The 26,240-nt window shown below is 45.2% G+C and overlaps 1 protein-coding gene across 17 annotated transcripts in view; it reads left to right on the plus strand.

The window, feature by feature from the left end:
- GLI3 (GLI family zinc finger 3) overlaps window positions 1-26,240 on the plus strand; it is a 281,827-nt gene that overhangs the window by 186,485 nt on the left and 69,102 nt on the right. For all 17 annotated transcript variants that reach the window (XM_042963632.1, XM_042963719.1, XM_042963712.1 and 14 more), the window contains 5 exons: window positions 2,928-3,074; window positions 7,997-8,198; window positions 21,644-21,857; window positions 22,644-22,757; window positions 24,613-24,753. In XM_042963632.1, coding sequence (XP_042819566.1) covers window positions 2,928-3,074; window positions 7,997-8,198; window positions 21,644-21,857; window positions 22,644-22,757; window positions 24,613-24,753 — 818 coding nt within the window. The remainder of the gene's footprint in view (window positions 1-2,927; window positions 3,075-7,996; window positions 8,199-21,643; window positions 21,858-22,643; window positions 22,758-24,612; window positions 24,754-26,240) is intronic.

The following is a 26,240-nucleotide window of genomic DNA, read 5'->3' on the forward strand; positions in this document are numbered from 1 at the left end:
GCTACTAAGTGGCACATGGAGCTCACAGCCGGCACTCAGGGACTCCAAAGGCCTTGCTCCCGTCCACTGTTCTGTTCTGCCCCTCCATGTGCACACAGCACGCACGTGTAACCGGCCATTGTGCTTACCTTCCGATGGAGACTTTTCTGTTCTGCACGTGCAGAACACCTCCAATTGCACTGTGCACGCGGACCACCCGGGGAGGATGATAAAATGTGATTCTGTGCGGGGGGTGGGTCTGGGGGGCTGCCGAGGTTCTGCACACTGCAAAGCTCCCAGGTGGCACGTCAGCACTGTTGGTCTGTGGACCGTGCTCTGAGCAGCAAGGCTTAGAGAACATGACGGTCTAGATCTGTTGCACGTGCCCTCCATCGTTGGCCATGCCCAGTGAGAACTGGAAGAGGGATGTACGGGAAAAGAACCAGACTCTGACTTTAATTTTATTATACTTGATGCTCATTTTAAACTCTCAAGGGTCAAATTCCTGTTGGTTCTATTAGCTTCCCAATTAATTACTTCTCACAAGACTCTTTAATTGGAGCTGTGTATTCCGTAACTGTCAAATTATGAAACGTTCCTTTGATTCAGGAAGAGCTTTTCCCATCACGTGCATACATATGCAAACTCACTTGTCCACCATTGCTGGAATCTGAATTAAGGTCCAGAACGGTGAGCCATATTAATTAGAAATAATGCGTTGTGAGTTTTCTATGGCAGCCCGCAGCGCCCGGTGCTTGTGTAGGAGCTCACAGGAACGCCACGCAGGCCATCTCACCGAGTAGTGGTGTGAACCTGTACTGCCCACGTCCTCCCTGCAGACCCTTCCCGGGGCTGGCTGTGCATGGTAGGAAGTGGGGGGGGGGGGGGCGGGAGAGGGCGGGGCACGGATCGCAGGAGGTTTCTCAGTGAGTATCTCTCCAGTCACAGTCCAGGAGCAGCTGTGGTCCAGCAATGACTGTCGGCTCGTTTCTTTCCTTTGGATTCAGTGCAGTGGGTAGAGTTGTAAGGTACCTAAGGAATAAGTTGTGCCATTTGGACAAGATTCACGTTAAAAAAAAAAATAAATAATGTAAGAGAATCAGACCCAAGTTAAGTTTTCCTGTTTTGGATTTGATTTCACAGTGGGGAAAAAATGGAGAGCCATCTCCATGAGTACTTAGGAGTTCATGGGAATGACAATGCAGGAGAAGAGAGGGAGAGATGGGTGAGGGCGACCAGCTCACAACAGACTTGGAATTATGCCTGCCTTGCAGAAATTTCATTGGGCCAGTGGAAAGTGGCACCTCTAGTTAAAGCGCCTTCTCATGTGTTTTCCATAGTATTTGATGATGAGTATGAATAAAGCATTCTTTAACTTTTTTTTAATGTTTATTTTTGAGAGAGAGACACACACAGAGACAGAGCATGAGCAGGGGAGGGGCAGAGAGAGAGGGAGACCACAGAATCTGAAGCAGACTCCAGGCTCCGAGCCATCAGCACAGAGCCCTAGGCGGGGCCTGAACCCACACACACACCTGAGACCTGAGCCGAAGTCGGTCTCTCAACCGACTGAACCACCCAGGTGCTCCTGAATAAAGCTTTCTTTGATTGGTCATTCTTCCTTCCTCTTCCTGCCTCTCAAGAGGCTAACTAATACTCCATCACATAAAGTCAAGTCACAGATATTTCTCACGTGTAGTCTGAGATGTTTGTATATATCTACATATATTTTTATCACGAAGAAAGTATGTGCACGCAGATGGAAAACATACACAGACCTATTGCTAGAATCCCCATGCTTCTACCTAGTAATTGTAAAACAAACTTTTCCTGATTGAATGCTATGTGCTAAGTAAACACTTCCCAAGGGCTGTTGCAATCATTGTTGCCAACAGCCCCTTGCAGCAGCAGTAAGAGGAGGAGTCGGGATTTGCATCCAGCTCTTGGAAAATCTGGAGACCACCCTCGGAACTGCTACAGTGTCTTGCCGCTTTTGCACATAAATTGGCAGTGGAAACACATGATTATCCCACTCTTACTGAGCTGACTCTTGCCAGTAAATTGCCCCAGATTGATAGGTATATTTCCTTTTTGATTTTGTAATGAAAAAAAGGAAAAAAAAAAGAGCTCTAAAATTATGGAACACAAAATTGCAGCTTACCAGCCCATCATGTGTTATTAAAGCTGTGCTGTCTTTTCCACTTATAAGCCCTGGGCCCTCCAGGTAGTGAGAGCTGACTCGGTCACCCCTGCCAGAAGCTTCGGGAAGTATTTTGAGTGTGTCCAGAAAGATATCACAGTGGTCTGAGTTGTCTACCACTGTAAGAAATGTGAACCTACGGTGATTTCATATAAGAAACAATTTAACTTGGGGGCGGGGGGAACATGGGGAGGAGAATAGCTATACATTCTAATCATTTGGAATTCTTGGTTATTTCTTTAAACTAGGCTTACAAGGTTTTAGGATGTATTTTATTTTTTCTATTTTTCAGTTTTATTTTCTTTTTTTTCTATCCTTTTTAAAAAAATTTTATTTAAATCCAAGTTCATTAACATATAGTGTAATAATGGTTTCAGGAGTAGAATTTAGTGATTCATCACTTACATAGAACACCCAGTGCTCCTCCCAACAAGCGCCCCCCTTAATGCCCATCACCCATTTAGCCCATCCCCCCACCCAACACCCCACCAGCAGCCCTCAGTTTGTTCTCTGTATTTGAGTCTCTTATGGTTTGCCTCCCTCCCTGTTTCTGTCTTATTTTTCAAATAGAAGCTCTCTAGAGCAGACTTCAGTGAATACACAGTTTGAGCTCCGGCCGTTTTATTAGAATAAGCCATAAAAGGGAGTACTGACGTGGATGGCTCAGCAGACGGATGTTGCCTCCAGAAGCATTTCTTGTTGACCTTCTTCCAGCTAGTCACAACGCTTTCCTTGTCTCCTCTCCTAGCCCCCCACGCCGGGGTCAGCCCAGCAGAATACTATCACCAGATGGCTCTGCTAGCTGGCCAGCGCAGCCCCTATGCAGACATCATTCCCTCCGCGGCCACTGCCGGCGCTGGGGCCATCCACATGGAATATCTTCACGCCATGGACAGTAAGTGATGGGACTGTTTTCTGTAGTCCTGTTGGTGGCAGATGCTAACGCGTGAGTTACAGAGGAAGATGCAAAGACGAGGTGATTGTCTAACTTCTGAAACCAGAGAAGGGGAAAGAACATTTGGTGCACTCCTTTCCTTGGTTTGCTAAGAAGCTTCCACAGATCTGGCCATCCCGAGACTCCTTGCAGAGCTCAGGGATACCGATGAGCTGGAACATGCCGGCAATTGTAATTTGGCAGCTGTTCAAAAAGCTCTCCTGCCCTGATGGTCGTGATAACAAAATCAGGGAACGTGTTTGATTCCATGGATGTGCTTCACCCAGTTCACTCCTTGGTTTTCTGGATTTTATGCTTTGGGAGTTGATTTTGTTTTTAAATCTGTACTTGGGTTTTAAATTTTTCCATGGATTTATTTTGCCTCATGTTTTCTTTACATGAAAAATTATATTTCACGAAGACCTTTTATGTAGGAAAAATAAAAAGCATTTCCAAACCAGAGCTATTTTTAGGACATAATAGTAGAAGATAAGGGCGTCATTTGATGCTTTTTTTTTTTTTAATTTTTTTTAATGTTTATTTTTGAGAGAGAGAAAGAGACAGAGCATGAGTGGGAAGGGGGCGGAGAGAGAGGGAGACAAAGAATCAAAAGCAGGCTCTATCTAGGCTCTGTACTGTCAGCACAGAGCCTGACGTGGGGCTTGAGCTCACGAACCACGAGATCATGACCTGAGCTGAAGTCTGACACCTAACCACTGAGCCACTCAGGTGCCCCAATGCTTTTTATATCCTTTATTTTTGGATCCCTCAAGGCTTCTGATGATTCCTTTGGGTCACTTATCTAGACATGTAGACAAATGAGCCTATAAACACCATGGTTCAGAACATCCAAGAGTTCTTATTTATTCAGATTCCTTAAGTTCCATTTGCCAGGTGCCAGAAAGAGGACGTGAAGCATCATCGGAGGTGTCAGCGAAAGCCACGACCCTTATGAATATGACAACTGTATGGCTTTGAGTTGGGCATTTGCTCTGGGTTTTGTGTGTTTTTCCTGGTAGCAGTGCTTTCTCATCTACAGTCTCTCTGGACTCTTATGTGACAAAAGTATACATTGGTCCGCTCACTAGCAGTGGTGAGTAATTCAGCCTTCGGGTTTGGAGTAAAGAGAGGGTGATTGGCTTACACAGAGTAAGATCTACAGCCTTAGTCTCCTGACGGCCATGAAATAACGCAGTGTGTCACATAGGATCCTAACTTGGCGATGGTTTCCATTGGGGAGTTCGTTACCACACACAACGTAGAAGAAACGTGTTACATCTTCTGCAGGGGTTTCGCTGTTTGGCTTTGTAGAGTCAAGAGCTTACATTTCAGATTCATCATAATCACATTTCAATTAGGGATTGTTGAAAAAAACAAGTTCAACGTTATTATGCAAATTAGTTATTTAAAAATCTGCAAATAAAGAATAAAAATAGGGGAGAATCCTTGGAAGGTCAGCCCATATTACCTTCTATATTTGATGAGAATGTGTTTAGTCAGGCAATGGCGGTTTTTATCTAAATAAAGGATGAAGCTACCCTTTTACTTTGTAAAAACTAATTAAAGGAATTTTAATTTGCCTGAGTATATGGTAAATTGATTGTCATTAAGTAGGAATTTAGATGTCCTATCATTCATCACATAAAAAGAAACCTCCTTTTTCTTTGTCAGAATTTTTTATTAGAGCAGAGAAACAAAACAATTAACAGAAAGCCAGATCAGAGATATCTGTGTTGGAATGCTAAGAATGCTCGGGCTTATATTTCAGAAGGAATCCATATAATCAGTGAAGAACTGGGCCACATCTCTTTCTCTTTCAGCTTTTTTTTTTTTTTTTAAGTTTATTTATTTATTTTGAGAGAGAGAGATAGGGTGGGGCAGAGAGAGGGAGAGAGAATCCCAAGCAGGTTATTCGTGGAGCCCAATGCAGGGCTTGAACTCTTGAGTTCTGAGATCGTGACCTGAGGCAAAAATCAAGAGTTGGACACTTAACTAAGCCACCCAGGTGCCCCTCTTTCAGCTGTTTTTAAAATGTTCACCTGTGTTTTAGCTGTTCCCCTTGACAGAGGATTCCAAATCACTGTTCCAAAATGCTGACTTTCTCTGTTTGCTTGATTATTAGGGGGTTAGGTAGAGTATATTCAAGGGTTAGAAAGTGCTTAAAATATTATCTTCCTGCTAAGAAAATGGAAATGGCATTTAGCTAAACACAACATAAGAAGAGTACCCAGCATTTCAGTCGTAGGAGACTTTTCCAGTGGAGAAGCAAAACGATTGTAAATTAAATGCCTAAGTGGGATGTGTACCTGCAGAGGCAGAGCCTGGCCGGTATCTAGCCGGTCACTGTGATCCACTGTTAACCAGATCTTCAGGACTCTTCAGGTGGCAGAAACCACAAAAAACTGGTTTTAATGAGCACTTGACTTTTTAATGTGCCAGCAATGGGCATATCTGGGTTTCAGCCACTTATAAGGTAGAGTACTCCTACGTTGCATGTTTGAAGAAGCCAGTCTGTTTTATGGCTCTAATTCCTAATTTTTTGGGATTAATGACCTTAAAAGATAGGAGAGCAAGCAATCCCTATAAAGGACATTCTAGAGTTGAGGGCTCCTGAAAACTGTATTATTGGTATTGGTGGAAACTGACGTATATAAGGGCCCATCTTGGAGGGAAAAACAGACGGGCTGGACTAGCCAGGCCATGGACAATGTGAAGGTTTCCATGGCAGGGATGAAGGAAGGCCTCTGGGCTCTCTCTTTGGATGATATAAGGGGGTGTGAGGCCTTTGTCGCTTTATAGCATCAGATAGCCACCTCATCTAGTGATTTAAAAAATTAGAGGTGTTCCAGGGATGATCTCTGTCTAGAATGTCCTGTCACTCTTAACTCTGCCAGTGGCAACTGAGACCCATTGAGAAGGGTTATCGCTGAGGATTATATGGAGGTGGACAGTAAGTCTGGTGTGTCCTCGGAGTCATTTGGAAGTGGAAAGTGTTTCTTCATCGAAAACTGTGATGAAATTGGCCTCTCCTGGTGAGAAAATGTGAAACATTTATGTGTAAGGCAGATGCCGTAGTAAAAGTAAGATGCTGATTTAAACACTAAAAGATGTGTACACAGTTGGGAAGGCTATATTTCTACTAGCGTGGCCTAAATCAGGCTGGTAATGAAATTAATCTAAATGAAGAACCCAAATTTGAATCTCTGAAAGAAAAATTTGAATAGGTACCATACTCGTCTTTCAGACTGGTTCTCCAGGTTTATACATGGATGATGCTAACTTAACCTTCTAAGCTCCGGTTTGCCATTTATTTTTTCTAACTATAAAGTATATCTCTTTACTCTATAGTATTATCTATAGAATCTTTCATGTTCTTCTATTTCATTTCATTAAATATCTTGAAGCATGTTGGATTGTTACCTTGTGTCAATGTCCATGATGAAGAAAATATTCCCATTGAATTTTCCAGAGACCCAAGTGCCTTGACTTTTTTCTATAAAGAAGGCTTACCTTCTACTTCAGGGTTTCGGCTGTTACTAAATTGCCGTGCCTACATATGCAGGTATACCCATACTCTGAAATAGAAACCCTCCATTGTTACTCAGAGCTAATCATGTTTGATGTGCCTCTTATGGAGTGGGATGATGTTCTCCTTCTTTCATTAAACTTCAGTTTGATGACTCTGTAATGTAAATGTGACCTTAGAAAAAGCAGGAGTGTGGGCCTCTGGGACACATTGATACTAGTTCCTGAAATTCAGACCTCTAGTATCTACCAAATTGAAGGCAAATAGGCATTCAGTTTTTTAACTCTTTAGATAAAAAGCATTGTATTAAGTTGGCACTCGTTTAAGTAGGAGTTACTGACCTTCGGATTAGAGCTTCATCGGGGGAATCTTAATAAAAACTGAGATTCCTATTAATAAGTGCTTTATTCCCTATTAGTTCTGACTGGAGAAGCAAGGTCCAGAGAATTAAACTAGATTCATCAGCTCTCATTATAATGTTTGCATGGTTTCCCCTCCCCCCTAAAAAATCTGTGTTTTCTAGATTTGGAAAATTGCAAACAAACCGCATCCTGAGATTTGTAATGTTTATTGGGACTCATGCCTTTAGTGTAGGGGACTGAGGCAGGGTTCCTCGGTGTAGGCACTAGTGGGGAGAGATGATTTCTCATCGTGGGGGGCTGCCCTGTGTATCTCAGGCTGTTCAGCAGCATTCTTGGCCTCTACTCACTAGATACGAGTAGCACCCCATGAATTGTGATAACCAAAACGTCTCCAGATGTTGTCACATGTCCCCTGGGGGCATAGTTGCCCCCAATTGAGAGCCATTAATTTAGGATAATGTATTTATCAGTAGTTTTAGTAAAGCTCTAAGTATACATGGATCAGATAACTATAGAAATCATGGGGAAATGAGAGCCTAACTAAGCTGAATTTTTAATCTGAGGATGCTTTAATTCATTTTCTCCTTCGGCTCATTGCCTTAAAATGGTGTGTGTTGGGATGGGGAGGGGGGGGGTGTTGTGTGACTGTGGGAACCACTGTCTTCGTCGCTTGTGGTGAATTAATGATGGGAATATCTAAGCAGCCGTCAGATTCATAAATCACTAGAAATGAGAGGGATAACACATAAAAGTCTTTCCCTTTTGTTTAGCAATTTATCATTTTGCCTGCACATTAATAAACAGAGCTCCCCTGAGGTAAGCCCTGGAAGATAAATATTTCTCCCTAATTTCCTCAATTGTAGCCAGTAGATCACAAGTGGGTGGAGAGGTCCTTGTCACCGCAAGTTGCCAGCTTCTTCCACCCAGGCGAGTAGCGATAAATAGGTACTGAGTACAACCGCAGGTAATCGGGCTCCGTTTTGTTTATATAACAGGCACCAGATTCCCCAGCCCCAGGCTGTCAGCCAGGCCGAGCCGAAAACGTACACTGTCCATATCACCGCTGTCCGATCACAGCTTTGACCTTCAGACTATGATAAGGACATCTCCCAACTCCTTGGTCACGATTCTCAATAATTCCCGCAGCAGCTCTTCAGCAAGTGGTTCCTATGGTCACTTGTCTGCAAGTGCAATCAGGTATGTATTTCCCCCGAATCCAGTATGTGTTTCTTTGATAAAGGGTCAGCGCTTGGCGGGCGCTGCATTTGCAGGACCCACTGCCTCTGAGGACGAACACAATCACGTGACACTGGGCCTGACCCGGGATGCCGGTCGGGTATCACTACAGTGGATTTTAGAGCCAGTTACTGGGCCAGTAATATTGTTTCACAGACGTTAGTTAGTAGCCTGTACGGAGATACGGACTTACTCACTTATGATGGAATCCACTGTCTAGAGGCAGTGCCTATGGCCAGTCTTTCATCCAAGCCCCTCTTACTAATTCGAGTTCTCTAGAGAGAAAACCAGCTTCATACCTGGTTGTGTGTAACACATGGAGGAACAGGAGCGGAAATCAAAAGGCCAGGCGTGGTTGTAATTCATGGCTGTTCACTACGCAGAAAAGGTCTACAAAGGAAAGGTGTCAGCAGGGTTTTTAATCTAATGGAAAATAAATGTGATGACATTGAAAGACCTACCTGTCCGCGGCGATGGGGCAAACGAGGACTTCCCTGTATTCCTGTTAAGTATTTTTAGCTTAATTTGAAAGATCTCTTCTCGTCATCCTCCTTTGGGGTACACCGGGAACATTTCGACACTTCCTTTGGTGCTACATTGTGTCTGTACTTGTACATGAAGGGACAAACACAGGCTTCTGTAAACATGCTTGCTATAAAATACTTCTCACTGCTAATGATCAAACTTGGGCCGATGTCAATAAGTAGGGAATAAAAGTAAGCCGGGTGATGAATTGTAGGTGTCTTTACACTTGGTTTGAACTCTGTGCATTACCAAAGAGTTATTTCAGGCCTAGAATTAGATCACGTTCTGGTTAATTCACTATGCCACCGTGATTATCAGCTTTCGTGATCCTTTCCTCTCAGTTTTTCCCCCATAGTTGAAGAATTCAATGACTAGCAATCTTTTTGAACAGGAGTTTTGCAAACCATGGATGATTCCTTGCTTTGAAAAGTACATATCAAAAAGGCTGTTTCCACTTGCTTTGAGTAAGTGAGGATTTGTTTATAGATGTGTTTCTACAAATGGACAGTAGCTTTAGTTCTTAATTGACGGGTGTTTCGTGCTAGATATACATACTAGGGAAGCCCCAACAGTCTGGAAAAAAAAAGGGATAGCAGTTAGTAACATATCATATTAGCAAATGATGAATACCACTCTTTTTTCAACAATGTTCTCAATTACAGCTTTAATTCTTTGCTTGTTCAATATCAGTAATGCTCCTTGGCACACAAGTTAGTGTTTAAATATTGTAAATCCCCATGTTGACATGATGTCATTTTCTTCTGCTTTTCTTTGTTCTTTTAATATGCTCATTGAAGTGTGGAAACATGGAGGAAAAAGCAAGTAACTCTGCTTGTATGATAGCAGTCAGTGCTTACAGAGAGGTCGTGGGATGTCTTCAGGATTAGCCACAACAGTCACAGATGTAGGTTTAGAGTTGGGCGCGTCTGTAGTCAGAGTTCAGGTTTGCCCCCAGCTCTGCAACTTTCCTTGCCTGTCAGCTCTTTGAAGTTCAGTGTTCACATGTGTAAGCTACAGACAAGACACCGCTATGTAGGAAAAGACACATTTTATGGATGCTGGCATGCATCTGCAGTACCAGGATGAAGACCTTTAGCCACTGGCAAAGTCTCAGGACAACTGATCCTGGATGGTCCGTCCAGGAGAGGAGCTATCACGGTCTGGCCGTGCGACCCCCATGACCCTCCCAGTCGGGCTCTGAGGAAGTGTGCCCATTTCAGAACCGTAGCCTGGCTGTTTCTGCACTCCTGGCAAATACTCACAGCATCTTTGACTGCCAGTGGCTGTATGTCAATTTGCTGAAATTATGTAACTGTTATGTGGCTTGACTAGAGGTCATATCATCAAAGTATGAGAAATATGGCATGCCAGGATATTCCCAAATGATACTCACCCAGAATCACTTATACGCATTTATATTTCTTGCTTCTTTTTAATTTTTCCTCCTTCTGGCTCTCTGCCCAGCTAGTTTGACTTTTTCCAGCATCTAAGAGCCTCAGATTAGAATACGGTCCATTGACGGTCACAATGTTGTCTTTCTTTATTCTCACCCTTGCCCCCATCTTCTCTGTCTTCTTGATCTGCTCACCTCTGCCCAGGTAATCTAGTACCAAATTCTGACTTGGCTTGATCATTTTCCCCTGCCTCCAAAGAGCTGCCACACAGACCCTGTCATTCTCATTAGAGCTGGAAGAGGAAGTTCACATTTGGCCCAGCCACCATGCGCTCATGTTCTTCCTCACCTTTGGATCCTTTCCATTCTGTCTTCTCTCTGGCAGCCTGACCTCTCACTCTTCAGTAGACAGCCAGTGTGTGTTAGGGTCAGATGTAGCTTTTAATGCATGGAAGGCAATGCAGGTAACCCAGGACGTGATCGGCCAGCCATATAATACAGTAATTAGAATCATTATCATCAGCATTGTTTGTCCTGTAGCGGGAGTAATGTTAGTGCTTTGCTTGCCCTGTTCTCAGTTTGAACATGTGCACTAAAAACTCACTTGGAAAATAATCAGTACATAGTAGGACCAGTGGATGGCAGGGAAAGAGAAGAAGCATGAGCACAGAAAGCTAGAAAGGGTAGCTAACTTTGTCCAGAGGGCAAGACACAGGAGCAAGTGTGGACTTAGGTTGCGTGTAATCTCTGCCGTGCTTGGTGTGAGGCACTCTCATTGTTTTCATGTCACGGTGATTTTGGAAAGCATACTCTTCCCCTTGTTTTACGCATCAACGTGGTGGGCCTTTGCAAGAGAAAGTTGGAGAAGGTCACATGCCAATTCTCCAATTCCCTGCTTTTTTTTTTTTTTTTAATGTTTACTTATTTTTGAGAGACAGAGAGAGACAGAGACAGAGTGTGAGCAGGAGAGGGGCAGAGAGAGAGGGAGACACAGAATCCAAAGCAGGCTCCAGGCTCTGAGCTGTCAGCACAGAGCCCGATGCGGGGCTTGAACTCATGAACCTTGAGATTGACCTAAGCTGAAGTCAGACGCCTAACCCACTGAGCTACCCAGGTGCCCCATCCAATTCCCTGTTTTTTAACTGACCCCAAACGCATTTGGCTTTTTCACTCTTTTCGTTACCTAACCTGCTTCTGACATCAGGAGTGCACAGAATAATGTTGTTGGTTAAGTTGTAAAGAGGACGTTCAGTTTTCTAACAAACACCGTAGCGATCTTCTTCACCTAGCGGTCCAGTCCAGGTGCTATTCTCCAAGAGGCTGCTAACAGGCTTGCCACTATTTGAAACGTCATGTTTGCTGGCTCATCCAGAACTTTGCTGTCTGGATTCCCTCTGCTAGAATGCACGTGCCAGAGGGCTGTGTTTTCACGGCTGCACACTGCCCCCCACAATGTCTGTGCCTTGTCACCTTGACACCACTCAGTGGATATTTCTTTTTTTTTTTATTTATTTTTTTTTTTTTTAATTTTTTTTTTTTTAACATTTATTTATTTTTGAGACAGAGAGAGACAGAGCATGAACGGGGGAGGGTCAGAGAGAGAGGGAGACACAGAATCTGAAACGGGCTCCAGGCTCTGAGCAGTCAGCACAGAGCCCGATGCGGGGCTCGAACTCACACACCGCGAGATCGTGACCTGAGCCGAAGTCGGACGCTTAACCAACTGAGCCACCCAGGCGCCCCTGGATATTTCTTGAGTGAATAAATGAAGGAGCTCTTTAGTGAGTAATTAGAATTCCCATCACCACCTTTATTAAAGGAACTGCCTACGTGGTAGATGAATAATTCTGACTTTCAGAATATTACACTCTTTATGAATAGTGTATGTCCATAGGTTGATAGCTATAGAGAGATAGAGGGATGGATACAAAATAAAGGGACAAAAAAAGCAAATGTCTCTCTTTGTGTATGGTTCTTACTTAATATTTCAGAATGCTATAAAAATACCATAGAAAGCATGTATTGGGGTGCCTGGGTGGCTCAGTTGGTTAAGCGTCCGACTCTTGACTTTGGCTCAGGTCATGATCTCACAGTTCATGGGATGGAGCCCCTCATTGAGCTCTGCACTGACAGGGGAGAGCCTGCTTGGGATTCTCTGTTTCCCTCTGTCTCTGCCCCTCCCCGACTCATGCTTGCTCATTCTCTCTCTCTGTCTCTCTCTCAAAATAAATAAACATTTGGAAAAAGAAAAGCAGCAAGTATTTATTCACAAAAGCCCCGTGGCATGTTTAAACACGATACTTGATTTTAATGTCTCACTTTTCAAACATCTTGTCCCAATGTCCACCATAAGCCTTTTTCTTATATATATCATGACTAAAATGACCATTCAGAAAAACCCCACGCAACCCCAGAAAGGTTGTGAAATACTCGACTGTCTCTAGAAGTTTTACCTTGTCTATCTCCCTAAAGACTCCCGTCTAGGCCTAGATTATTCCCATTTATCAAATACAACCAGCATACTCCGCTCTATGTGGTTAAGGCGGATGTTATAAATACCCACTTAAGGGCAGTACCGTAGCAGTACCCCTGCTTCTGCTGCTGCCTTCCCCTCGAGATTGAACTGCTGTCGGAAGAGAGGGCTTTCCAGTGACCTCCTCTCCCCATTGTCTTCTGGTGAACATAAACAGAATGATGAGGAACCCACTCATTTCCAATCCACCTGTTCCAGCGTTCCAGCTTTGACTTTAACGGCCAACACAAAGATGGGTGCGTGTCCTTCATGGTTTGGGGTCTGGCGTGGCCAGGACCGACGTCTCCCCGGAAGCGGGAGTCAGGTGCCCATTACTGCAGCACCACCAGTGGGAACAGGCTGTCTGCTGCCAGCACCACGGGCTCCGGCTGGGGACGGGACAGCCTGTGTGTCCCTGTCCAGCGGCAGCTGCCGGAGGAAGCGCGCATCTGGCCGGTCCACTGTCGCTTCCTGAGGCCGGACAGGAGCAAGCTCGGCCTCCGCAGCGGCTCGGCTCCGAGCTTATGTGTGCTGGTCACAAGTTGGGAGGGGCGACATTGAGGGATAGGTGAACACCGTGCCAGTGACCCCAGGACCCTGAAACCCCAGGGTCCTGATTGCATCTTCTGAAAGTGGCGACAAACTCCTGCCCCCAGTGGCAGCGAAAGCGACGAATACTAACGGAGAAAGATCCTTCTTATTTACTGCCATAGGTGGCCATTGGCTTTATATAGCCCTTCAGTTAATCAGTTAGTCATTCACTCCGCAGAGATTTAGCTCCATATTCAGCTCTGTGCTGGTCACTGTGCTGGGCATGGGGGCTACCAAAATGGGTGAGAGGCATGTCCCCTGCCCTCACAGAACTCATGAAGAGGACAAGCCTCCGATCAGGTACGAAAGAACGAGTGGGGCAGATGAGACCCCGGGACGGGAAGAGCTTGGCTGTTGAGGACCGTCAGCAGCCCAGGGCGCCAGATGGCAGTGAACAGGGAGGGTGTCCCAAAGCCTGAGGTTGGAGGCAGGCAGGGGCCAGGTTGGCACAGCCCCGGGCCACTGATCCAGGAGCAGCAGGAAGCCTTCAAAGCTCCCAAGGAGGCTGCACTGTGTCAGGGTCCAGGGAGCTGAGGCTCAGAGAGGCTAGTGGGCTAGATCAGAGGCGCTCAGCTACTTACGGGGCAGAGCCTAGTGTATCCCAACCCTGAACTTCTTTCTGTCCCCGAGGCCTTCCTTCACTTAGAAATCTCCAGTGGGAGGCACAGTTAAAAGGTCTGGGAGGAAGTGCTCTTTGTAACAGGGGAACAGTATTAATACCTGAGGATGTTTCTGAAAAACTGATGTTTTTTTCTACCCACGTCTGCATGGCCGAGCAGTTACATGGAGAGTGCGTCACTGCTATTCATGTTCGTGGAGGTCCTGTCTGTTGTTTGTTTAATGGAAAGTGGCTTTTTAGAGCCTTTTAAAACACTTCTGTCATATAAAGCCGAATGGATTTTTGCCCAAGGCAGTATTCACAGAGCACGTATGCGTCAGTGCAAATGTGGGGGTGATATTTACTTGCTTTGTGAGTGTGCGGGTCTTACTTGTGTGCTCCTTACTTCCGAGGATGCTGGGTTTTCCAGTAAACTTGTCCTGGGAGCTTTTACGGATGGAAGTGGAAGCTTTATTTTTCTGTTTTCAAATAAAAGCACGTGCAGGCATGTGTGTCCTGGGGCCTGTACATACACAAGTTCTAATAGGTGTCAGCCTGTTCTCAGCAAAACTGCAAAGAATTGTTCTTGCTTTGAATGGCAGCTGTGGTGCAGAAAATTCCACAGCTGTAACCAGAACGTGGACAACCCCGTTAGCGCAATAGCCACAGAGTGGCCACAAAGTCCGTTTTGATTAGAATGCCTCCTCCCCCACCCCCCGCCCCCCCACTTTTCTTTCTTCTCTCTTCTTGAAGCCAGTGTGTCCAACTGTGGGGTCCTTTTGTTACCGGGCATTGACTGTTGCCTAACTTGACCTCTGATACCAGTTTCATGAGCCAAAGAGCATGGAGAAATCGGCTCCGGAAAGGCAAATGTCCCCATTGGATTCTTTACACAGAAATAACAGTATGAAGTTTCTTTTTGTTTGTTTGTTTTAAGTTTATTTATTTATTCTGAGAGTGAGTTGGGGAGGGGCAGGGAGAGAGAATCCCAAGCAGGCTCTCTGCACTGCCAGCATGGAGCCTGATGCAGGGCTTGAACTCATTAGCCATGAGATCATGACCTGAGCTGAAACCCAAGAGTCTGACACTTAACCGACTGAGCCACCCAGGCGCCTCAACGGCATGAAGTTTCTTGATCCCAGTGCCACGGCCTAAAGTAATCCATCATAAAAATATCACGCGCATTTCCGTTAAGGGCGTTTCAGAAATTCACATCTGAGCAAAATGCAACCACCAGAACAATTGAAAAACACGTTTATAAAAGTTAGCACTGATTTTATACTGAAAACAAGACATTTCCCAAGAATCCAGAGGCACCACATGTGCTTTACCCTTCGCGCTGGCTGGAGATGGTGAGGGTTCCAGAAATGAACCTGGGATCTGATTGGCCTCCCTGCTGAAGCAAATTTAAGTGAGATGTGTGGAGCGCTGCTCAGTGCCCCACGGTCTCCTCCTCCTTTCCCCGTCTAGGTTGTACGTTAACACACAGGGACCATAGCCAATTCAGTGCAAGTGGACGTCCCTTGGCAGCTCTCAGAAAATCGCCATCTTACATCTGGATGGAAATCATTAAATTATAAAACGGAAACTTTTACCTTTAAGTGTGCAGTGGCTGGGTGATCCAGCCTCTAGCTATCTTTCTCAAAATTTATTTATTTATTTGAGAGAGAGAGAGCACTTGTGTGCCCGCACGAGCAGCGGAGGGGCAGAGAGGGAGGGAGGGAGAGAATCCCAGGAAGGCTGTGCACTGCCAGCACAGAGCCCAACACGGGGCTCAAGCCCACAAACTGTGAGATCATGACTTGAGCCAAAACCAGTAGTTGGACGCTGAACTGAGCCACTCAGGCGCCCCTGGCCCCTTGCCATTGTTCTTATGATTCCTCGGTTTATTTTCCTGGTTTTTATTTAGTGACAGACAGAGCTCTTTCAATATTGTAATCCGCTCTGTTTACCCTCCCAACATATAGGACTGCAGCAGGCCAAATTAGGCGGCTGTGTTGTTCCAAGATTTCACTGCCAGGCACCCCACCCACCCTCTTACCCCTACCGTGCGTAGAATTCCTGCACTGTTTCTAAAACACACGGGCTTATCTTACAGCCATTTAAATTGGGTTTCATCCATCTGACTTGAATAGTAATGACTGTGAAATACATTTACGTATAGTAAGGTTGAATAAATGTTTAAGGAATGATTGTCTGCAATACCAACTCTAGCGTCCCCACTGACGTTATCATTCTAGGAGTTAAATATAAATTTGATTCACAGATTGATCACAAGGTTTCTGTACAAATGTTGACTCACATTACTTCCTTGGTGTGAAAAAAACAATGTTGTGAAAGTGAAAACTGATTATGAATTTCGAAGTTCTCTGTATTGATTGTAATAATATGTAACTTTTCCAATTTTAAAAATGATTTTATGCTTTGGGACTATAAATGAGATCTATAGAAGTACTTAGTTGAAACGTAACCGAGTTGAAGAATGACCTAGTGTGTGCGTTTTAGGACATTTCATTTAACATCTTTTCTTCCTACTTAACACTCCAAATTTTAGCCAGACTGGGGATACTTGCTGAGATTCCCAGACAGGAGACTTCCGGAGGAGTGAGGTGAGACTATGTATTTACTGCAAATTAAGAAATGAGGCCCAGTTTGCAAAATTTAACCACGCTTCGCAAAAGAAGATTGACAAAACTTTACCTCTATTTTTGGTAGAGAATAAATACATCAAAACTCTCTCAAAGATTCAGACTTTGGGACTTTTCGTTTTAAACCTTTGGAAAATAGAAGAGCTTTTTCCCACTCAGTTGACAGTTTGTTGATCATTGTTAGCTTAGCTCAGAGCTGAACATAATGGGGGAACTGACCGTGAGTAGTTTTTGTTTTTTGTATTGTTTTTTAAAAATGCTTATTTATTTGTTTTGAGAGAGAGAGAGAGAGAGAGAGAGCAAGCGAGTGCTCATGCACATGGGGGACAGGCAGAGAGAGAGAAGGGGAGAGAGAATCCCAAGCAGGCTCCCTGCTGTCAGCGCAGAGCCCGACTCGGGGCTAGATCTCATGATCTCACAAACTGAAATCATGACCTGAACTGAAATCAAGGGTCGGACGCCTAACCAACTGAGCCACCCATGCGCCCAGGTGACCGTGCATGCGTAATTTTATTTACATGTGCTCAGAGTTCTATCCCCGAGTCACCAAACATAGAGGAATGCCCCTTTAAGGTATTGTCTAAAACAAAAAATTTAATAACTGTGTATCTGTCCTAATGGATAGAAATTTTATTTGATGGAAGAGAATACCACGTATATTATATTCAAACGACCTAAAATCCCTCCTTTACTCTTTTTCTGCTCTTGAGAAAAGGGAAGGTCAAATTAGTATTGAAATTAATTTATTCTGACTTTATAACCGTTGTCCTAGGAGAGTGTTGCTCAAAGCGTTTTGCCAGGATCACTAGTTTCTAGAAGATCCTCTGCTGTATCTGGGCTGGGACGCTTGGAATACACATCCCGTAGTCACAGCACCACAGGATCCCGGGCCTGTGGAACCCATGTGCCTCAGACTTCTGTGACTTTAGCACTTCTTTTTCTTCTCCTCCATAAGACTTATTTTGGGATCGTTGTCTCGGCAGGCCTGTGACCTTGTTAGCACATTGCTTGGGAAGATGGGGGCCATCTGATGTTTCTCTCCTAGTCTCATTGACTAAATATAGATAATTAGAGGTCACATTGTTATGAATGTTTGTGTGTTTTAAGTTACCCCACCTTTCATGTAGTCATTGGGAAAAGAAGTGAAAGCTCTAAAAATAGTTTTCTTTAATTATATTTAATATAGCTAAATATTGAGTGATGAGGATCCGGAAGTCCGATTGTAAAATTAATCTTTCTTCAAGTGATCCACAGGAAAGAATAGGGTGCACAGAAATGTAAAAGACTTTGAAGTAATAAAGTTCAGGTAGACCAAGTTTTAAATAGACTGTGTCTTCCTTTAGAGGACACAGAAGATTTATAAAAATTCCCAACAATAGCAATACTTTATATCTCTAGGAAATTATGAAATGAATACATGAACTATTTAGCAAGTTATTTTTTTTTTAGGGTTTCTAAAGGTAGGATTTATTTTTTGTTCTTTTTTTAATTCTGACCTCCGTGTTCAGCAAAGACTATCCTCAGCCACTGACGTCCTATAGAACAATCAGAACCTAGACACTAATTTCGTTTCTACTGTGTTTTACAGACACGTTGTCAAATTGTAGCTTTCAGAGGAAAACATGCTTTCCTTTGAATGGACTGCTCTGACTGTGATCGGCCCCCAAAGATTCCACGTCTTAATCCCAGGAACGCATGAGCACGTTACCTTATACGGTAGAAGGAATTTTGGAGCTGGGGTTAAGGATGTTGGGACTAGGAGATGAGTTTGGATTATTCAGGTGGCCCTGATGTAATGAAAAGCATCCTTCCAAGAGGAAGGCAGGGGTGTGTCAGAGTTCGAGTTGGAGAAGAGGGTCGGAATGATATGGGGCCATGAGCAGAGGATGCGGGCAGCTTCTAAAGTGCCTGTGGACTCCAGAAGAACACACGCTGGTTTCGTGAGCCACCAAGATAGTGTGTGTGACTTAAGTGATACTAACTAAGCCACTGAGTTGGCGGTAATTTGCTGCAGCGGCAATTGGAAACTGAGGAAGAGATTTGGTGACTTGCTGACTCACCGTTGAGTGCCCGCTGTGTGCTGGGCAGTGTTCCAGGCACCAAAGGGCCAGCTCTTCGGGACCCTTCAGTCTAGAGAGAGGGAGGGTGTGACTTCGGAGTACGCGGGTGTGACTGGGGAACAGAGATGTCCCAACAGGAGAGAGTGATTGGACCAGTCATGCCGAGGGGCTCATTGAGACAGACCGTGAGTCTCAGAAGGCCTTGCTGTCTGAGCAGGTGACATGTAAAAGCTGAGACCCAGCCATACTGAGCTCAGGAAGGACACTGCAGTGCCGGTGTGGGGGCACTCTCCTGCTGATCCCTGACCCCCCTCCCGTGGGAATTCCTCAGCGGTTCTCCCCGTGCATCCTTTCCGTTGTTGCCGACATCCCTATGCAGTGCCCAAACATCACCCCTCTTATGCTCCTTCCTCACCAACTCTGTCTCCCCCGCTACACTTCCTGGAGAGTGAGCAGAGCCTTGGCTCCAGATCCTGGCTGATGCTGTGACAGAGCCAAGAACCACGTCTGTCATCGAGTTCTGCAGAGGCTCTGCGATCTGGAGGAGCAGCCAGCTCCCCGCAGCACCTCGAGGAGCCAGCGGCGGCCCCGGCTCTGCAGGCTGGGACAAGGCCACCGCGGGTGCCCGCCACCGCCTGCCCTTTGCGTGTGGAGGAGAGAGCGCTCCCGTGGCTGGCTCCTTAGGAATAAGCAGTGAGGTTGAACACGCTCATCCGTTGTGCCTGTTCTCGTGGTATCCCTAAGAGTTGACATGGATTTTGGAGGTTTATTCCTGTCACCTGCAAAAAAGCAGGCCCACAAGGAGATGGGACGTTGGTTCCCCAAATGTGTCAAAAGCTGTCCCCGCCCTTCCTTCTGTCCGCTGAGGTCAAACTGATTGTACCTTGAGGACAGGGCCCGCCCTGCAGCAGGAGGCTGGGCCTTGCTTTCCTGCTCTCCCACGTCTTCTTAAAAGGAAAAATAGACCCATCCTGCGTGGCTATGAACATCTGTACATTGCTCATATATACAACTGAGGGTGTTTCCTGTCCTATGAAATGGTTTCTCTAATGGCCTCGATTCCTAATCAGGTCCTGACTTTTTTGAGCCCCCAGATGTCGTGCCTCTGAGAATTAGAAGTGTAACTGACCGTCCGTGCTCCCTCCCACGCCTGCCTGATCGTGTGGGCTCAGGAAACTCTGGCAAGATGTCTGGAGGCTCCTGCAAAGTCTGTGTCTCACTGTAAATACGTGTGTAGTGGGCTCTTGGTTTTTGCTTTTTTAATGAGCAGAATAAGGTAGTTATACTCCGTAATACCCATTCACCAAAAGGAGAAGGGTGGGGGTGTTAAATCATTGTGTTTTTTGATGAATGGCTTGTACACTGAAAAATAAATTGGACAAACGGGCATAGAGCTCAGTGAACATGAAATCAGCTATTAGAAGAAAGCTTGTGGACAAATTCTGAGGCAGATATGCATCTTTTGATTAATGCCCTATCAATCATCCACACGGCTACCTTAGCTGAGTCTTGCCGTAATCATTCATGGTTGCTTTCGGAAACACGCAGAAACTGTAGCACCGCAGAAACGGAATATTATTACTGATTTCTCCCTAACTTACTGTGAACAATGACTGTTTTCACCATGTTTCTGCTTTCCTTTATTAAAGAACTACAATACAGAATGAAAGGAGAGTTCCTCCAAGCCTGGCGAAATTCTCATAGGGTATTCTTAATGATATTCAGTCTTAAATGGGCAAGCTATTGTAATGCAAGGTTCTCTGTAGGAATAATAGTAATGTAATCCCATTGAAGCCGCCTTTCATGGATTGTAGTCAAATAGGCAAAATGTGGAGTCACATTAATGAACAGAGTATATCTTCGGAATTATTACTTAAAGTTGTTGAAATGGTTTGCATTTTGTTATTGTAATTATTATATTCTCAGTTAATGCGCTTAACAGCAATAGTAATTAACCCACCAGATTGGAAATTTGCATGAATTCTACCTCTGACATTACAAGAAACCCTGATTCTTTCTGGGTATTATGCAGCAGGATGGGGGAAATACATATATATGGTTTTTTTTCACCGATTATTTTTAAGAAAGAAATGTTCATGAATGCAATTAGAGTTTTTCATGCATTTTTTTAAAACCATTGGAAAATTCCTCAAGCACACTTTCTTCTTTTAAGAGGACTTGATTCCTAAACCGTGCTGGCACAAAGAATGGCTTGGCACTGTCTACTTGTCGAGAAATCTTTAGGTAATAGTGTGGCTTCCTCGGAATTTACTGTAGTAGCTTGGGCGATGCTGTGGCATAATGAAGCGGTGACAGGCATTAGCATGTATAATGGGCTTTCATAGACATTTAATGCCATTTAGCTGGGAGAGGGGGCTGTGCTCTCCCATTGGAATATTCCTCCACCGAAGCCCATTGATCACCGATTTCAGCCAGGAGAGGTTAATCCATCAGCTTCTGTAACCAGACGGCACTGATGGAAATTCTTTAGGTGGCATTCTGGATGAACCAAGCTTTCCATCTTTACAAACAAATGAGTGATATGACAAGCATGGTGTTCAAAACACATTTAACCAATTGATTTTCCTTCCTCTTGTAATAAGATCTGGAGACATATGAAAGCACGCAGCGTGAGCCGAGATTAAAGGAATTGCCCCATGCGCAGGAACATACAGCACTGAGAGCCAATAAAAGTACTATAAAGCATGTCGTCACCCATTCTCATTTTTATATGAAGTTTGTTATTGCAATAAATAGCCGTTATTGAGCAGACGCCTTTTGTTTCCGTTTTGCTGAAGCTTCTTTCAGGTGTGTGTGTGTGTGTGTGTGTGTGTGTGTGTGCACGCACGCGCGTGTCCTGTATGGGTGCACGCACGCGCGTGTCCTGCCTCAGTCCCCGTGTTTCTCTTGGAAGCTTCCAAGGTGTTCATCAATAACTGTTTTTAGCTTCTAATTTAAACAGACAGACCTCATGTAATTTGGGATGTAACAGTAGGCATAAAGATGCGCCCATAGCGTGCTTGCGGTAACCTCAGCGTTCTGCGTAGATGATGGTCTTCTCTTTATTTCCCCCGCGCAGCCCTGCCCTGAGCTTCACCTACCCTTCTGCACCTGTGTCTCTCCATATGCATCAGCAAATCTTAAGCCGACAACAGAGCTTAGGCTCGGCCTTTGGACACAGCCCTCCACTCATCCACCCTGCCCCAACTTTTCCAACGCAGAGGCCTATTCCTGGGATCCCTACGGTTCTGAACCCCGTCCAGGTCAGCTCTGGCCCTTCCGAGTCCTCACAGGTAAGAGAGACAGCTCGATGAGCTGATCCGTCTTGTAATCCTAGAGGAGAGCCACGTCACCTCGTGAGCTCCGAGCATGGTCATGGCTTCCTTACTGTAACCTGTCTTCCTAACCCAGGGCCGCAGGCTTCAGGTTTGACGAATGCGCCCTGTATGTGTTCCTCACCAAACAGTAGCTTCTTCTACCAGAGTCATCTCATCTTTGGTGGAAAAGCGGGCTGCCTGATGAGGCTTCCCTCTGACCTGGTGCTGTCTCTAACCCTGCCCAGTAGACTACATTGCATGAAGGGTTTGCTCTCATTCGGTTGCTGTCCCCTGGCGCCTAGAATCATGGGATACTTCACGGGCAGCATAGAACCATGCTGTGCCCTCTGTTCTGTGTCCTCCTATCGCCTCACTAATACTGCCCCCAGAAGAATCTGCATCCTTGAATTAGAGAACTTTGCAGATGGTTTCTTTTGGTTCCCTACCCAACTCACCACTTTGTTCTTCTCAACACGCTGTGGGAGCTCATTAAAGCCCAGGCCCCCCTGCTCTATTCTCTTAGCTTTTAAAAGCCACAGGGAGTTTTTAGTCCTGAGTGTAAACAAGGAGCTGCCTCGTGGATGTATTTTCTCGCTTCAAACACACTTTCTGAGCTCTGCGATCGTGGGATGGGAGCATTATCAGTGTTATTGTTCTAATGCCAAATAAGTCTGCTTGTCTAGAGTTGCATGTTTTAGCGATGGTCCCACTCATTGATGAAAACCTAATTTTTGTCTCTGTCCCTGCAAATGCGACCGGCAGAACAAGCCCACGAGTGAGTCCGCGGTGAGTAGCACCGGTGACCTGATGCACAACAAACGGTCCAAGATCAAACCCGACGAAGACCTGCCCAGCCCAGGGCCACGGGGTCAGCAGGTGAGGCACCGCAGCTCCCCCGGCCAGCTCGTTGCTCCCCTTGGGCTGGCGTCTCTCACAGCATTTCCTCATTCACTGTGGCCTTGGCCTTGACCTTGGCCGTACCCATGCATTTGACAAAAGGCCAGTTGTGGAGTGACTCCGTTTGTTTTTCTCGCTCAGAAGCAAACACAAAGAAAATGCAAGAAGCTGTGTGGGCTATAACCTGAAGTGTGTGGTCTCAGTGGTTGGATTAATTTGTTACTGACCGCCGATAGCTTTGGTCCTTAGCCCTGGTCTGAGGCCTGAAATAATGAACTCCTGGCCCTAAGTCTGAGCTGGGCAGAGTTAGTGATATTCCCTACACCCATCATGTTCTTCTTTGTTCTTATTTCGCCTTCTCCACTTGCCAGGAGAGCTTGGAGAACAGGAGGGCATGGATCAAGGCACAGCTGACCTACCTGAAGGCCGATAAGATTCTGGTCCTTTCTCCAAAGTCCTGAAAGGACAAGTTTAGAATTCCAATCTGGTCTCTGCTTTTAGGCATTTAGATCCTCTGAGCTTCAGTTGTAAAATATGTTTATTGTGCCTAGAGGCATAATAATACCATCTCCTAGGGTCCCTGTGCCCAACACAAGAAGGAGGTCAGTGAATTTTAGTTCCTGGAAATAGGGGCTGGACAGGAGTCTGGACGTCCACAGAATCTGGATTCTACATCCAAGGCTGCTTCAGCCCCAAGCTCAGACCACCTCCACCCAAATTTCCTTTTGCATGAGCATTTTGAGGATGGAATAAATGGGTGTAGTAGGTTCTGAGATCCACCTTTCCTCTGGAATTCTGCTGGCCAACAACCTTGGCGGTTACACCGAAGTGCCTGTTTATGGTTTTTGTCACCCTGTCCCAGATTAGATCCCGAGTCTATGCACCTAATACTCTCCCAGCATTCTGGAAATTGTATTTTCACTGCCGTGATCAGCTGCCTTGAAGAGGAGAAAAGACCATGCCGCCAACCTTTAGATGCTGTGGTTCTTGGGCAGCGAGCCACATCTTTGGAGATCAGAAGTTGAACCAGGAAGACACGATCCCTATAAAACCCACAAAGTGCCAGTCACAGCCTCCAATGGCAGGGAAAACAGAATCAGAATTACTAGCAAACCACGTCCCTGATTCCAAAGTAGGAGAATAAACAAATTCATACACTGGAAAGAATCTGACCAAAAGAGACCAGTCTTTTGAGTAAAGACAACATGAACTAGTTTAATTGCTTCTCTTAGGGGATTACATTTTAATTTCTTTTTCCTCTTGTATTCAGGGGCAAGGTTTGGCCTCCACTTCTTATCATCATCATAGCTTAGACTGCTGTTTTTTTTTTTTTAAATGTTTATTTTTGAGAAAGAGAGCATGAGCAGGGAAGGGACAGAGACACACACACACACACACACACACACACGCAGAATCCAAAGCAGGCTCCAAGCTCTGAGCTGTCCGCACAGAGCCCGACGCCGGGGCTCAAACCCATGAGCCATGAGATCATGACCTGAGCCAAAGTTGGACACTTAACCAACTGAGCCACCCAGGCGCCCCTGGACTGTTGTTTTTAATCCCAAATTAACAATCTCTGAAGATACATTCCACAAATCAGAAAACATGCACACAGATGACTCCATATGTTTGACTTCTTCGAGTCACAAAATCCAGCTAATAGACCCGGGCTGTATTTTATTTTCACTGAAAAATTGCGTCAGGAGGCAGACCAACCGAAATCACGCGGTTGGGTTTTTTTTTTTTTTTTTGGTCTTTTTTTTTTTTTTCCCTTTCTCTTGCCTTCTTTCCATTGTGTCTGAATCCTTTCCCTCTCTCCTCCCTGCCCCCCCAGGAACAGCCGGAAGGGACAACCCTAGTGAAGGAGGAAGGGGACAAAGACGAAAGCAAACAGGAGCCTGAAGTCATCTATGAAACAAACTGCCACTGGGAAGGTTGCACGCGGGAGTTCGACACCCAGGAGCAGCTGGTGCACGTAAGTGGGGGGCCGCGGGGACTGGGCTTTACAGCTCTGCGACCTTGTCGGTGGGGTCAGCGTCCCTGACCCTGCGCCGAGTCAAGTTTCTTAGCTAGCAGCGTTGCAAACTGGAGAGGGCTTTATGACTTTTCTGAGAATAAAGAAAACTCTGAGCCACGGTGCTTGACCTGTTCAGTCAGCTAAAGCTTAGTGTAAAATTCAATAAAGTCTTCAATAGAGAGTGTAATGACTCTGATCCTGTAAGCCAGAAAACACTATTTTGAGTTAGCGTCTTTGATGGTTATTGAGTAATAGTAAGCTGGACATGAATTATTATTAACCTTTTAACCAAGTTTGATTCTCCTCTCTAAGACCCGGCAACAGCAGAAAAAATTTTAGAGGTGGGGGATTCCTTTTTTCCGTTCTGCCTTCTTCTTCCAAACTCTCACCATCTGAGGAGCCTCCCACTATTTTATGAGGCAATTAGTACTCTGTGTGAGATAGGTAGATGCTTGGAGAAGCCATTAGCACCATTTCTTGACTTCCGGCCAAGCCTTGCAGGGCGGAGAGTCTCATGGAAAGAGTGATGTGTATTTTAAAATGTGTCCTGTGGCGTGTGCTTTTGAGACCAGCAACATGGTCACATTGAGATCCACGCTCTGTCTTATTCTTCCAGGTTCAGGAGTCTTTGCTGCCCCCCCCCCCCGTCCCCCGCCCGAGTATTGTTTCCGATAATGCAGTGCCCTCCCCACTCCCACATACCTGAGTGGGCATATTTCCTTTACCAGTGCTTCATCTTATTTGGGACTTTTCTTCCACACCAGAGGAACCTCCCTAGCAGATGGGACCAGGAGCAACTGAGACGGAAGGGCCTTCCGATGATAGAGGATAAAAAGCTGTAGGCTTACACACACTCCTGTGCAGAAGCACAGGGGTCCCATCAAGGCATTAAGGATGGTCTTTTCATCAGCTTCATCAGAGTGTGGCCTTTTCATCAGCTTTTAATGTGACAGAAGATCTGACAGAACAGCTTTCGTGGGGACTCTTTGTCCACCCAGCACACGCGCACACATCACACACACTACCCCCAGTCTCTTTTCTTTTATAGTAACTTTTAATTGTAGATGATCCATACTTCTTGAGAGCCCTTGTCCATTTAAGCACTAAAATTATACATCCCCTGACACAGCCCACATTTTTCACGGGCCTCGTGAGCTCCCCCAGTGTGTCTTCTGCAACTTGGCTCATCCTCTGTAATATATTCTGCATGCCGCCATCACATTATAGTCTTAGGTTTGCCAGGTTTTGAGATCCGTTATATACAGGATGTTTTGGGAAGTTAACATGATGACATCAGCAGGGTTCCCCCCCCCAAACGTTTCTTTTGTAATCATGCCCCCTTGTAATTGTGCAGGAAGAATTAGAGATTTCTCAGCGCAGCAAGAACCTAGAAAATCAAATGTTTTTAATTAAGGTGTATTTTCAGATTTTTCCATGAACCTAAT

This window comes from Panthera tigris, chromosome A2 (genome assembly GCF_018350195.1).
Source record: "Panthera tigris isolate Pti1 chromosome A2, P.tigris_Pti1_mat1.1, whole genome shotgun sequence".
Lineage (NCBI taxonomy): Eukaryota > Metazoa > Chordata > Mammalia > Carnivora > Felidae > Panthera > Panthera tigris.